The sequence below is a fragment of the Meleagris gallopavo genome, chromosome 5 (genome assembly GCF_000146605.3).
Source record: "Meleagris gallopavo isolate NT-WF06-2002-E0010 breed Aviagen turkey brand Nicholas breeding stock chromosome 5, Turkey_5.1, whole genome shotgun sequence".
NCBI classification, from domain to species: domain Eukaryota; kingdom Metazoa; phylum Chordata; class Aves; order Galliformes; family Phasianidae; genus Meleagris; species Meleagris gallopavo.
Window position 1 is genome coordinate 37,958,539 of NC_015015.2, and position 14,687 is coordinate 37,973,225.

The 14,687-nt window shown below is 43.5% G+C and overlaps 1 protein-coding gene across 1 annotated transcript; it reads right to left on the bottom strand.

The window, feature by feature from the left end:
- Positions 1-426: 426 nt before the first annotated feature.
- Positions 427-13,118, bottom strand: ANGEL1 (angel homolog 1). The gene is made up of 9 exons (XM_003206626.3): positions 12,512-13,118; positions 11,754-11,980; positions 11,079-11,148; positions 9,832-10,265; positions 9,040-9,166; positions 8,147-8,257; positions 7,816-7,885; positions 7,274-7,437; positions 427-6,429 (listed from the first exon to the last, which is right to left on the bottom strand). The coding sequence occupies exons 1-9, from the start codon at positions 13,116-13,118 to the stop codon at positions 6,260-6,262; spliced, it is 1,980 nt and encodes a 659-aa protein (XP_003206674.1). The 3' UTR covers positions 427-6,259.
- Between the last annotated feature and the right edge of the window lie 1,569 nt (positions 13,119-14,687).

Genomic DNA, 14,687 nt, shown 5'->3' on the forward strand with positions numbered 1-14,687 from the left:
TGTCCTACACTTTTGCAATATCATGGAACAAAGACATAGAAGGACCTTCATTCTTCATCAAGCATCTGAAGGGTAAGTATGTTTGTACACAAAGGCACCTGCCAGACAGTAAGAAGTTTTTCTGTGGCTGTGTGGCAAAGGCTTAAACTCATATTTTTCTTCTAAGCTGCCATCTGCAAGGCTGCACAGATAAAGTGAGTGGATGAGGCAGGAGAAATTTTAGACTTGAGTCAATGTTGTAAGAGTTAACGCAAGCCTCTGCTTGCTCTATTTTACTCTTCAACATATGATCAAGCTTCCATTCCTGGGCAGAAAAGCCCATTCTGTTTAAGCACTGTAGTTTAGTGGCCTTCCAGACTAATGACCTCACCAGGGCTTCTCAGACAAATTCTGGGTTAATAAAGGACAGTCAGCTGCAACATTCAGTACATTTCCCCAGCAAGTGGGATCCAACTTTATTCAGGCTATCATCTTTCAGGCATAGCATACCCCTTCTCTAGGGAAATAAGTAATAAAGATGTAGGCAAGCAAGCTTACAGTATATGCAACTGCAGAAGAAAGCAATAAACATCACCTACCCTGTCACTCCAAAGCATGGCACATGCAGTAGTCTCTCTCAGCTAAGTTAATTATACAAACAATTTCTGTCTCAAAGGGAAGTAATTGCATAGTACCTCATAGGTGGTGTGAACAGACAAGAGAAAGTAATCACATCATAAGACTTTCTGGTCTGTGTCTGAGCCCGGAAGATGACAGACTTCAGCAGCAGCAGAAAGGTTCTTGCTCCGTGCTCTGTTATTCATCTTTAGGCATTTAATAATAGCAAAAAATAATTAAGCACTGCAACTTCTATAAACCTGTACTTCAGATGCTTGTGAGACTTGCTGCTAACTCTCTTATCATGCTATCCCCTAATAGTTCCTGTAATTCTAGGTTTTTAAATTAGAGATTATACTACTTGGACATCAGTGAAAAACCTTCCCTGCTTGGGAAAAGCAGCTAAAAGCACTAATTAAAAATAATAAAACACCACCACCAAAAAGCACTGCCACCTAATATGCTGAGAAGCTCATGACTGCAAAATTTAAGGATCTCACATGCACAGAAGCATGTAGAAACCCATGAGAAAGCAGAAATAAGCCCAGAAGGACCTTATGAACAGGGACTACAGGATTATGGAAAGATGTATGACATACTTTGGCTAGCAAGCCATTAGAAACTTCAATTAATTTAGTTAAGTTGGATTTCCTGATTTGTATTTTCATTTTGGCAGTGACTTTCATCTTAATTCCAATAAACTGTTGACACCTACATTGGTGTTTTGATTTTTGTTTTGTTTTTTTTGTTTGTTTGTTTGTTTGTTTGTGGTGGTGGTGGTGGGCTGCATTCAATTCCCAGTTCAGGAACAGCTGCTGAAAGTGGTCAGTAAATGAATAAAATTAAGGCTGCTGGAGAAAGCAACAGACTATCAATGCAGACTTAAAAAAAAAAACAAAAACCCAAGGCTTCATGCTAAGTCTTTTTTGTATGTAAAAGGAAAGACTGGATGGAACAAATGCATCTTTTGTTCTAGTGCATGCCAACTTCTAGTTCGGTTTGTTGCTCATTGCCACCTCAGCACCTTGAAAGTTGCTGCGTTTGTCTAACCACGGTTTGGAAAAAATTTCCAGCTCCACTATACAGCATTCCTATTCCCTTAGAGCACAGGAATGTGCAGGCTAGATATGAAGCAAACAAATAAAAGAGAAAAGACCTTCAAGACCAGAAAGATATTTTCAGTGGAAAGTGGCAGAAAGCTCACGTTAGCAGAAGCCAAGCTCGTACAACTGACAAAAGCAAGGACCTTGAAAAATGCCGGCTGGTCAGTCAGGTGTCTGTTATTGTTATGGCAGGTGAGTTCTCTACAGAAACTCAGTACCAGACTTTGAAACATCATGCATACTGGCAGCGGCAGTGAGCATCCACCTTTAGTGTCTCAGATGAGAGCTATGAGAAACACTACGACCCAGACAGCGACCGCCAGGTACGGACAGCAATTCAATTAACTTGCACGATAGGAAACCTAAGGAAAGTGTCCATATTTGGGTGAACGCTGCCTGTCTGCAAAGTCCTAACAGTACATACAGCAAACATTCATTAGTAAGGTGATAAAAACTGAGAGGAGAAATTGCACTCTAGCAGAGCCCTGATCTGCAAGATGCTAACTGAGAACATCACTCAGAATCAGTAGGAGCACAAAGCATGCCTTGATCTGTCCTTTAAAGAGCATCTCTGAGATGCTCAACTTTTCTCAGGTCCTCTGGAAGACTCTTTAAAGGAAAGGAATGAAGGCCCTGTTTTCCCATGCCTTACAAAGAAGCTTGCATACAGGGCACTAACAGTAAATCTTGAATTTTTTTGTTTTTACAACAAGAGTTATTCCTATCTGAGTGTTGGCTTCAGAGCTCCCACTCCTCCCACTAAACTCTTCAGATAAGGGGTGAGGAAGCCACTTACAGCTTGACACTATTAAAATACTGATTATTTAATATGGCTTAGCCCTAAATAATTCTCCCATAGCTTCTAAGTGCAAAAATACAGCTGAAGAAAAATAAACATCAGTAACTTTAAAAGCTAACTGGATCTTACATCCAATGTCATGGGAAAACAGCTGTTGGAAAGATACCTCATAAGAAAAAGACACAGAAAAAGAAGACCTCAAGTGGGAGCCAAGGTTCATTTTCTGACAAAAAGACAGAAATTAGAGAAATTATACTGTTTATTACTCCTCCTATCCCATATATTTTGGAAGAACTGATCACAAAGAGCATCTTCCTAAAGTGATAAACTTAAGACCAAGAAAGAGAAGTAAGTCCAATTTCTATCTAAATGGCAAAATTAAATACGGCCGTGCAGCTGTGGTGCAATCTAAGCTGTTGTTAAATCTGTGTTTGCCTCTACAGCTGCATGTTCCTGCAGCTTAGGACATAACAGGATATTTATACACGCTGCCAGTGATCTCTGGCACCCCTTTCCATAAGTACCAACCTCCCTGAGCTCTACATCACTATCACAAAGATGGCATAGGTAGTTCACTTCCTTCTTCTGGCTATAGCAGATATTCGTGTTCCACTTTCAGAACCATTTACAGGCTTCTCCGCATCAGAAAACTATGTAAATGACAACTAGTTACACGCTTCAGTCAAGAAACAGTGTTAAGAGCTACATCTGGAATCCTAATTCTGCTTCCCATCACAAGTTGCTGATTACCACAGTCCTTTATTATATCACTATGTGAGATTCTCAAAGCATCAGAGAATATATTGTTTTCCCCTACAACTATATAATAGTTGCTGTGTTAGTGGCAGGGACTATTTCCATCTTTCCTATCTACAAACTTTGCCTACAGCCTCCAACATCAAGAGGCATTCAAAGGTCTCCAGATCCATTTGATGTTAACTCTGAATTGCTCTAGAACAGGAGTTTTTCTTTCCTGAAACAGATCAAGTCTGTAGGAGTCTATACCAGAGCTTTAGGCATAGTGATCAAAACAACCACAACAATCAACTGTTAGAGCTGCATTTCTGAAACAGTTTAATCTATGAATGCCCAAGAAAATGCGTGAGCCAAGGTTTTGTGAGATGCAGGACACTGGTAGTCTTCCAACCTTCAGAGAGAAGCAGAAGACTTGTGGGCATCATCCCAAGGTTTCTAAGCACTTGACTCCATATCCACAGTGTTTAGCAAATTAATTAATCCGAGTCCATACCATACAATTTCACATATACTGAAAAACAAAGTGTTAGACTGACCTGTGAAACCGATTCTCCAGCAAAACAGCTGGAACTTAAAACCTCCCTGAGAGATGTGTTCATGCAAGTTAGCCAAAAGAAACGTCAAGTCTTTGGTTTGAACGAAATAGAAGAAGTATTTGTGATGTTGAAACTCAACTACATCACAGGAGTGCGAAGGTGCTTGGGCAACCAGCTCACCTGACAGGGAACTGTGCACATTTCTTGGGCCTGAGTGGAAAGCAGCAGAGGATCAGGAGGACTTTGACACACACACACACACACACACACACACACACACACACACACACACACACACACACACACACACCCCATTAACAAGATATCAGACTGGGCCAGCAGTTACAACCTAAGCAAACAGTCACAGTGTTAAGTGACCTGTCACAGTGATTTTTGTTTTGCTTTTGGTCAGTTGTTTTAAACATGCAACGTCTCAAATTTTCCTTTACAAGGTTACCAGCTGGTGGGAGTTATCTGCAACCAGACTGCGATCTGGCAACCTACAAACAGCCTGGCAGAAAATAAAGCTCTCAGTTGCACAGATTTCTGTTTTCTCTTCCCCTTGCACAAATAAAAGCAATTATAAAATCAGAATTAGAGTACTTGGAGAAATTAAAGCAACTCTCAGAAAAAACATCCACAGAAATACACAGCTCAGCATCCCTCCCCAATTACAAACACCAGCACCACACCACAACCATTAACTTTGAAATTTATGATGAAGAAAGCTGCAGACTTGTTTACCTCCAGATTCTGTTCACTGTGCAGACTCTTACATGTGGTATCCAAGCTGGGGTAGCAAAACCCATCCACTCATCAGCAGGCAAACACATACCACGCAGCGGGGACAAGAAGGGGATGCACAGTTCTTAAGAGTTGTATGGGAACAGAACAGAGCGCACGGCCCATGTCTTTCGTTCAGTTCACAGAAATAAGCTGTAAGGGATCAACAGTATTTGCTTTCTTGGAAAGAGGGGGATGGTTCCTAAAACCATTCCGCAAGATAAACTCTGATGCCACATAGACATCTGGGATGTGAGGATATGATGGGAGACAACAGCTAGACACTCTTACCCCTGCCTTTATTTTTCATTACTACTATTTTGTGTAGCTAATCCACATTCTCCTCTTTCACATCCCAGCCAGCAAAGCCTTGCAGAGGAACTCCTCTAAGGGTTCAGCTGCCAGAAGCACAAGGTGCTGTGGTTACTTTGCATTTTTCATTAAATTAGAAAAAATTTATTTTTCAATACAGAAAGTAACATTTAAAATATGAAAATCCCCCAGTATAACACAGAAAGAGCAAATGATATTTCAAGTCTTTTCATACCCTCTCAAAAATCCCGAGGCAGGACAAGATTCTGTGCCTCATTTGCAAACAGGTTAGAAATATTTGTCCCATATTGTTTTCCTCTTATAGCAAAACCGAGCACCAAAAAATCAGGCTAAACAAAGCAATCTGCCTCAGAACCAGGTACAGTTTTGGGTTTTTTTGTACTGTACAAGCTGAGACACCAAGAGACTGACAATCCTCCCTCCAAGGAAACAGTCTTCCCCTCCCTCCCAGCATCTTTTCAGAGACAAGAGCTAGTCCAATGGGTCCTACCTACCTAAGCATGGCTAGCTCCAGAAAGCCCATAGCCTGGCCCAGCAGGCTGCTACCAGTTGGCTCTCTGTCCCCAGAGAGGTAAAATGGAATTGAGAAGACACAGAGGAAGGGTAGAGGCATTCACAATACCTTCAACTGTTTCGTTCGATGTTTCTGCTTCCTCTAACACATTTTCAATTTTTATCACTCTTCTGAGAGCCTCCAGAGATACAGCCTCTAGAGTTGTCATGCCTTACCCAACAATTTTCTTCACCTGACATTCACTGGGATGATCTTGTTGAAACTACTCAACTGCACAAGCTCTTCTGCCAGCAATACAGCCCTTGCCATTATTAAGAAAAACCTATTTCTAAGCAGTTAGCAGATCCACTCTCAAAAGCAGCACCACATTCCTAAAGACCATGCTTCATAAATTATCATTCAGAAATTAAAAGAAACATTGTTTTGGTGTGAAAGAATATTGGTGTACATATGCCCTGCTGCTTGGTAGCCAGAAGCAGACAGCAATCCATCTGTATTTCCCAGATCCTTGAAGACCTTACCAGGGGACAAACATGGGAGCAAAGTTGGTTCCTGCAGCACTAAAACATCTGCTAAATTAAGCTGTGAAACAAGGATCCCTTTAGGAGATGATAATGCCTGAAAACAACTGTGCAGAAACACAGAATTGCAGAGACCCACAAAATACCAACAGAAAAGGCTCCAACTGACTCATCCCTATTTTTGTGAGGGCGTGAGGGCAGAAAAGGACTCTTCAGGCACGTCAAATAAAAGAGTTTTCTTGCAAGCTGGTTGTAAATCCAGAGTCTCAAACAGCTATATTCAGAATATATTTTCTTTAGGCAAAAGGGAACCAACACTAACCCTCTCCGAGGCTGGAGATCTCCAAGCCAAAGCTAGCCAGCAGGCAGAGATGATCAGATGAACAAAACGGATTTGGTAAGCCATTTGCCAGCAACAGGATGTCTTCAGAGAGAAGGGAAAGGCGGCCAAGCAGCTTTAGGACTCCATCTCGGTACAGCCTGCGACCTGATAAAGTGGAAGGAAACAGCAACTGTAGACTGAAGCTGCAGATATCTCTACAGACTTGCAGAAGGATGCTTGTCAGTGGTTTCCAGTCCTTTCCCTGATGAAGAAAGACAACCTGCACAAACACTGAATGCACTTTTGAGCCTGGATATGAAAGCAGTGAGCATCCTGTAATGCTGCAGTTCAATGGTTTCATATGCTTGCAGGCACAAAAAATCCAGTACATTCTAAATTCACAAGGTAGTTGTTTACAGTGAAATGAAAGGAACTTCCCATAAGTCCTAAAGATAGTTTCAAATTCCCCATGGAGGAATTAATTCTCTTTGTTTCTAACCTCCTCCCCAGAGCTGATCCTGACATGATCCAAAACCAGTTCCAAGGCAGTTCCTGGATGCATTACATGCAGTCTTCCATCAGCCTAACTCCCATTCCAGGTAGCAGAGATGTGATGTCATTTTAACAAGTCACCTCCTTCAAAGGAGGATGTGTGGTCTCAGTCAGATCTGAAGTCCAAGCCTTGAACTAAGGACTCAGCACTGCTTATTACCAGGAGCACAAATAGTTAAACAAAGGAAGAAGAATGTATTCTGCTCTGGCTTCCTTGGAAGCCTACATGAATCTTCCCTTAGCAGCTTCATTTTTTCCACAAGGAAGACAAACACTGTCTTCTCAAGATATCTGAGCATATGTTGTTTCTACTTTGTGCATCACCTCAGTCAAAGTTACACCCTGTATATCTACCCCAGATTAACAAAATGCTCTGTCCAGCACAGAGCTAAACTATGTTACACCTCACAGCCCTCTTCCAACACCACAGGGACAACCCCTGCACTGGCACACTCACCTCCTCTGTCTCCATTCATCACAGGCTCTGCTGAGTAGAAGATATAATCAACAGTGGCACCGAGCCCCATGGGCATGGTTGTGACCTCCGGGCGTCCCCTCTGCGGCAGGAAATGGCTGTAGACAGAGGTCAGGTTGAGGCCGTGCTGGATAACGCCTGCAGACCTGCAAGTGAACAGCCAGAATTTACCAAGAAAGGAAACAGATGATGCAGTGTTCAGTGTTGCAGTAGAGATGAAGTTGGAAGTTCCCTTACCGATACAACTCTCCAAACTATTTCTGAGTTTGCAAACATGCACACAGAAAGACAGTCAGAATTATTTACTCCTCTTGCACAAAGCAGACCACGAGCTCACCTCATGTCCTATACCCAGTCCTGTCTACTCCTTTCATTCTTGAGCTCATCAACCCAATGGTGCCAGAATATCACTTACTTGCTGGGATCTGAGTGGACCCTCACAATTATTTCAGTCTTTACTTCAAACAGATTTTCAGTGCTGCAGAAAGTGAAACACTGGGACCACAGAAGGTGCATCAAATTACCTTGGGATGAGCATCTGGAGATCAGGGTCATTCACTGGAGCAGTGTTCTTGGGCCAGTATGGAGGGGGGTCTGCAAAGGAGTAGAGAGATTCCAGACAGATGTACATAGATGTAGCCTCCAGAAGAGTCTGAAACCCAGGGTACCTCAAGAAACACTGTCAGTGCTGCAGTAAGAGTATACTCTGATCTCTTATGGAATCGATTAATAATCATACAGCCACAGAATGCTATTTTTCTGTCTTTCCCTTTTTGTACCAGGTGTTACTTCCAACAGTTTTTCATCGCTATATAGCTAGGAGAGTTGTGAGCTGAAAAACTACCCCATTAATACCTGGTTTAGCATCTGTCACACCTTCCAAGAAGACCAGTTCTGGTGGTCGTTCACAGGCAACATCACAAAAATGGAACTGGAGCAGGAAGTCTCGGCTGTACTTACGTCTGCCTGCAGACAGAAATACAATTTAAGAAAATAAAATATCTGCAGCAAAGTCACATTTACAGCAAGTTTCATACCAAGCACCCTTACACCATGTGAACAGGAATCACTTAATAACCTAAACACAGCAGTAATTGTATTCTGTTCTATTCCTTTAGCCAATGCATCTATCATGGTCAGCACCTTGATAAGACAAATTAAGAATGTTCCCTCTGAAGCACTGTAAGTTCAAGGAATTTTCAAGCAGATCAGCGAGCTCGCAACTCAAGGAAACTCAAGTCTGCCTAAAAAGAAAGAAGTTCTGCAAATCAGGCTGAATACAAATTTTATATTCAGACTTCCAACAAAAACTATTTAGTGTGGCATCCTTTTTTAGAATCCACTTTAGAAACAGTAGAGAACAAGTAACTGTTGGCATTTTCTAATACTGGCATGCAATCACTACCCAAAATTGCTCTTACAAACACCTGCAGTTGAAAGCTATGGATGCCGAACATCAGTTACAACTGCACAAAAGCGCAAGCCTGAGAATATAAAAGATATGTGGAGCAATGGTTACTTGGAATTCTCAGCTGTAGGCTAGAGAAATATGATTGCAGATACTGGGCTACAGTGACGGAGTCCAGAAAAACTAAATTTAATTCAAATACCAAGGAAAAGCACAGAAGAATAGAATTTGTTGCTGACTGCCTCATATAACACATGCATTGGCTACTCTGGGAGATAACAAGGCCCACAGACTCTCAATCCATAGCAAGCTCATATACTCAGCACACACTGGAGCTCACCCTGTTTCTTTGGCCGGCACACAGTAACATATTGGCAGCTGTCTGTTACGCCCAGTGAGCTCGGCCACAGCGGGGACAGCAATTTCCGAGAATGCAGCTGTTGGGAAAGGTCTTCCTGACCAGACACCTGCAAGGAGGCAAGAACCAGGAGAGGAAAACATCAGCAACACACAGCAGAACTTCTGCAAGCTATAGACAATGTATGTATACGCACTCACCAAGAGCAAAACAGGAAAGTGCTCTCACAGTGGCAGCGCAGTGGGGCATGGCAATTAACTAGAAGTCACCATACAGAACATACTTTGTGGACATGTGTTATTGAATTGATAATTTTGCATGAAAGCCAAAGACGTATCTAAGCATGGATATAAATTAACAGGTAGCCACTTGAAGAGTCCAGCATAGGTAACCATTTCATGAACAAAATCAGTTTCACATCAAACACCTACAAAAATTTCAGGTTGCCTTGGTGGATTTGTGCTCCCCTACACTTCCAGTCACCCAGCAACAACAATCCCACAAGGGAACCCAGCAAGGGAAAACCAGGATGTGAGATGAAGTAACTGTTATAACTGGTCTGGCTCAAAAGAAACAAAAAGGCAGTGTTGGAAGCAACATGCACACACTCATCTGCTTCTTTCCTCAGCGCTGCTGGAGGCACTGGGTAAATGGGTCCTGAATAATTAAGTTCAATACTGGGACTCTTTCTTGTAAGAGGAAGAATACAGCCATGCTTTTCTCCAGCAGCGTGCAGTAAAGAGCCACCCAATCCCAGTTTTGCCTGGCACCTACCTTCCAGGCTGGCATTCCCTGGTAGGAAAGTTGACCGTTCCGGATGAATTTGTAAAGCGGAGAGTCAGGTACAGAGTTCAGGTCGCCACACAGGATGACAGGATAGTACTGACCTTCAGCAGTTTTTGCAATCTTGTCAATCTCTGCCAGGAGCAAGGCCATCTGGGCAAGTTTGATATCTCCCCGCCGGGGATTGAACAACACGTGTGTGTTGGCGACGCACAAAGGACTGACTGCCTTCAGATCAAGACCCTCTGGGAGCAGGGGCTGCAGCAGAAGCACCAAACCCACATTATCCCGATTGAGGACATCTAGGCCAGGCCGGAAATACTCGATGGGGCTGACGGTGATTAGCTGGAATCTGCTTTGCTTATAGCACACTGCGCAGCCATCAGTCTTTCTCCCGGTCCTCCGTTTATAGAAGCAAGCAAAGCCTGAAGAGAAACCATCACCCATTGAAAAGTTAATCTGGTTGCTACCTCAAGCTCTCATTCCATTCAAGTCCAGTAAGTTAGTACAAGTTAGTATAGCAGACTTGTAGAAGAGGTACTCGCTATGATTTGGAAGAACACAATTCAATCCAGTAGCCTGTCCAGAAGGATTATTTCTCCAGCCCCTATGCATTCCAATTGTGTTAATTTTCAGCCTGGTTTCTACAAAAGATCTAGGCTCTAACTACCAAAAAAAAAATCAGCCACCATCTGTCAGTAAGCAACTCTACTTGTAAAGCACTGGTTGCTTAGTAACATAGCATTTTACATCCCCAGCATTCCTCAAAGCCTCAGCTCCCTCTAGCAATAAGCAATGTCGGGGCACATAAGAGAAGACTACTGTTTGGGAAGCATGAACTCTAACCTTTCTTCCTTCAGCTGCAATGCTTTCTACCATACAGTTACTCCTAGTTATATACAGTTACTCTTAGTTACTCTAAAATACAGTTACAATGCTCTGGGTGCAGCACTATACCCAATTCTGTCCCAGTAATCACCATCTATAATTTATAATCATGTCTTTTCTCTCTTCTTGTCCTTCTAGGACAGATTTGTTATTCTGGTCTCTCAAATTGAGAAGTCAGTTACAAATGAAAGGGTAAAGGTCCAGGCAGATAATTCAGAAGTAAGGCCAGCAGCTCAAATAAAAAGGAAGAAGAGTTCTTTTGAGACTGAATGCTTTGAAGACATTAAGTGGGAAGCACTGCTCAGCCAGGCCATGAGCTGGGTATACAGACACATAAAAGCAGGACATACCCATCTTCATGAACGTCGGTTCTAGCTGCTCCCTGTAATGGTTCTCTTGCACCTCCTGTAGACACAGAACCTGGAAGGAAGTCAGAGACCTCACTCGCTCCAACAGTATTTGCCAGTTACCTTGTTTCAGGGAAGGAAGAAAGTGCAAAAGTATACTCACATACTAAGCCTGCAATAGAAAGGCCACGATTGCAACTCTGTCCTGTAATTCCCATCTAGAGAGTGATAACTTTCTGGGTCACATTAGTTTATCAGTGATGAGGCAAAAGTTCCTTCATCACACAAAGAGGGCTCACAGAGAAAGTCGTGAAGTCCTCTTTTATGTGAGCCTCCTCTCCTGTGCTGCCTTATAAACCTAGCCCTTCCCCCCAAAAATACATTACTCTTCTTCCTCCACTTCTGCTGTTTATGAAGTTAACCTTTGTTACCTAAGTATTAATAAATGCTACAAAAACACAGTCAACACAAGCTAGGCAGCAAAAAAAATGTATACACAAGGCCTCATACAGTCTCAGAGGAATCAGCATTCAGCTACCAAGTAGATACCATCTTCCTACTACTTTCCTCACCCTTAAAGAAAAGAAGGGGAAAAAAATTGCCACAATGCAATTAGATCAAACAAAAAAATTCAAATTCTGGTGATACTAACGTGTAAGGGGGTTAAGTCATACTCACATCAGGATCCCAGTGTTGGATCTCCTGCAAAATATTTGGAAGGCGGTAGTCCCAGTTCAGGATATCTGGATGACAGTGTAGGTAAAGAGCATGGCCCTGTTCCACCAGGTCCTGGGCAAGGATGTTGTAAGACATGACACGAAATTCAAAGAGTGGATTATTTTTTGAGCCCAGTTCTAGCTCACAAGGCTGGACTGAAAGATCCTCCCAGTCTCTCCATAAAATCTCTATAAATAAAAGGGAAAAAAAAGACAAGGCCAAATTACAGCCATTCTGGGTACCCTCCAGATTTTTTTGTTCCTCTGGGACACAGAATATCAATGTCATTCCCTAAGTTTGGGAAACTAAGCCTCTAATCTAACTCTCATCCACTCTGGGTTTTGGATGCTTTATTTGGATTCCTTTGGTTAGTTGCCACTGAGAACGAGATAACAGAAGACCAGAGATGAGCATACAGAAAAACTCAACAAGCTTTTGGATGCTTTCTATACTTCTCAGGCACAGCTCCTGGGAAGTAATGTATCAATATTCAGACAGCCCACTAGCACAGACACTTCTAGCTGTGATCAGCTTGTCCTAGGCAAAACCTGACTTCATAGCTTTCACTAGCAGATCTTGTCAGTTCTGTATGGTCTGATACAATCAATGTTTCCCTGACAGCAAGCCCAGACCTACTTCCCTCAACCAGAAACAAAAACCTAACCAGGTTCTCTACAATACAAATTCCTAACATTAGATCCAGAGCTGTTGACACTGACCATGGTAGGGTACTTCCGCCGGGAGAGGACAAAATTGCACAGCATCCTGAGCGGGCCAGGCAGGGAGCTCTGTTGGCACCATCTCTGTGCCACCTGGTAAACTCCATGCCAATACTGCTGGGTCTTCATTCAGCCCTTCTACACTGATAGTGGCACAGTCGGCTATCTGGTGATCTGCTTGTGGCACCAGAGCTGCCCAAGGTGCACTGCCTACCACAGCCACTGTTTCCTCTGCTGGTAATTTTTCCAGTTTAGTCTCTGCATGATCTTGCGGTTCTGAAGAAGTCAAGGCACATAGCTCCGTGAGCTGCTGACTGGCACACCACACGACTTCTGGAGCTGAATTCAGGTCACTAAGGCTACTCATCAATAGCTCTGAACCTTCTAACCAGGTGCTGGTGGATGCAGCCGATACGTTTCCCACTACTGGAGCACTCTCACCAGCTGATGAACTCCCTGCTCCTTCCTCCAGCCACTGCTGGAGCAGGGCTTCTTGCTCTTCTTGGACCAACTTTCCTCTGGTTGCAGCAAAGATGCCTTCTATCTGGGTGGACGTGCTCTTCGCCAGAAGCACATTCTTTCGACAGGTAAAGAAAGCATCTGCCATTAAAAAAAGAAAAACAAAAACAAAACATAAAACAGATGAATATGCTTTCCCATTCACTTTTTTTTCTCCAGTGAATTTGCTGTTGTATATAACCATTCAGTGTAGCAAACCAAACAAATGACTTCTCTGAAGAAAAACAGTTACAAACTGAGTAACTTACCCTGCCTCTTAACGTTAGATCACAGTCCATAGCTAGCTTTTAGTCAAAGTCACTGAAACTGTACAGCACAACAATGGCTTTACCAACTCAAGTAAGTGCAATTCTTGCTCAGGCAGCACCACAGCCAGTCAGTCAAGCTGAAAGGTGCTGTGGCAGTTGCACCTGTTCTCAAATACACATCTGTACAAGTTAGCTGGTGGGGTGCATGGGTTAAGAAGCCAAGCTTTGAAGGTGATGACTTGGACCAAGTTTCTTTATAGAGATTTGGTAAAATGTACTATTCAGATAAGATGATTAAAAATGGTTACGTCACAACAATGTGCTAGAAAAACTGTTCTGTAATTACAGATAAAAAATAAAGAAGCAGGGGGACAGATATGAGCAATTAAAAGCCTTATTAAAGAGAATATATGCACAGAAGAATTCTTGATAAGAATTAATGGCCACCTGGCGACCACTATCTGTGATATATCTGTACATAATCTGCTGTTCACATAACAGTTCTGAATACTGGCGGTGTAAAGCAGAAAATGACAGGGACTCTTCCTACTTCTATTGACATCAGAGATGACAATATTGATCTTTTGCTACAAACCGTACACAAATACCAGTCCCTGCTGTTAAGTAGGGATTTCTGTTGTCCACAAATCCCCTTTTTTCTGCTGTCAGTCAGACATTTTCTGCAACAGTCAGTCACCCATAGCTGTAACACACAAGGGTCAGCAATAACTGTAGGCTTGTTCTGCTGGTATCTTCTGTGTCAAAGCTTTTTGCGTGCGTCAGAAATGTAGCACTGAGACCCACAAGCTCCCTCTGTACATTTGCAATGAAGCTCACGTTTGTCTCAAATACCAGCACTGTATTTCCACACACCGTTACAGACACGGCTATCACAGGAGCTTGTAAGGCAAGAGCTGAACGTCGGGGCAGCCAGCCGGTCGCTGTGATCAGCCTGCAGCAATGGCTGCCACAGACGTGAGACCCGGTTCGGGCAGGACGGCTCTACACGAGCACAGCACCAGAGCCTGCGAAGCCACAGCTGGATCGGGGAAACCAGGTGAAACCTGCACAGACCCAACTGAAGGCGCTTAAGGGCTACCAGGCCTCACAGCTGGCCGTCTCCGAAGGTCTCCCCGAGACCCGCAGAGCGGCTCCGAGGCAGCACGCTCGGAGCCTCCAAGAACAAAATCCGCAATTTCGGAGCGAGGGTCGGGACCTGCCTCCAAAATACCTGCCTCCAAACCCAACCGCACGGAGCCGCACACGCGGCGAGCTGCGCCGAGCGAGCAGAAAAGGCCGCGCCACCCCAGAGAGCGACTCCGGGCAGCACGGGGCCCCTTCCCCGCACCCAGGTGGCAGAGCTGGGTAAGGACCCGGCAGAGCCTCCCCCTGAGGAGCGGAGGCCGCCG

Bases quoted from the DNA above. Each gene is read 5' to 3' on its own strand.
- ANGEL1 (XM_003206626.3), bottom strand. From the start codon at position 13,118: ATGGCAGATGCTTTCTTTACCTGTCGAAAGAATGTGCTTCTGGCGAAG. The intron at 7,886-8,146 runs GTATTAATGGGG...ACTCCTTTGCAG, and splicing joins TGTGACAGATGCTAAACCAG to ACCCCCCTCCATACTGGCCC. The intron at 6,430-7,273 runs GTGAGTGTGCCA...CCACTTTATCAG, and splicing joins GATGAATGGAGACAGAGGAG to GTCGCAGGCTGTACCGAGAT.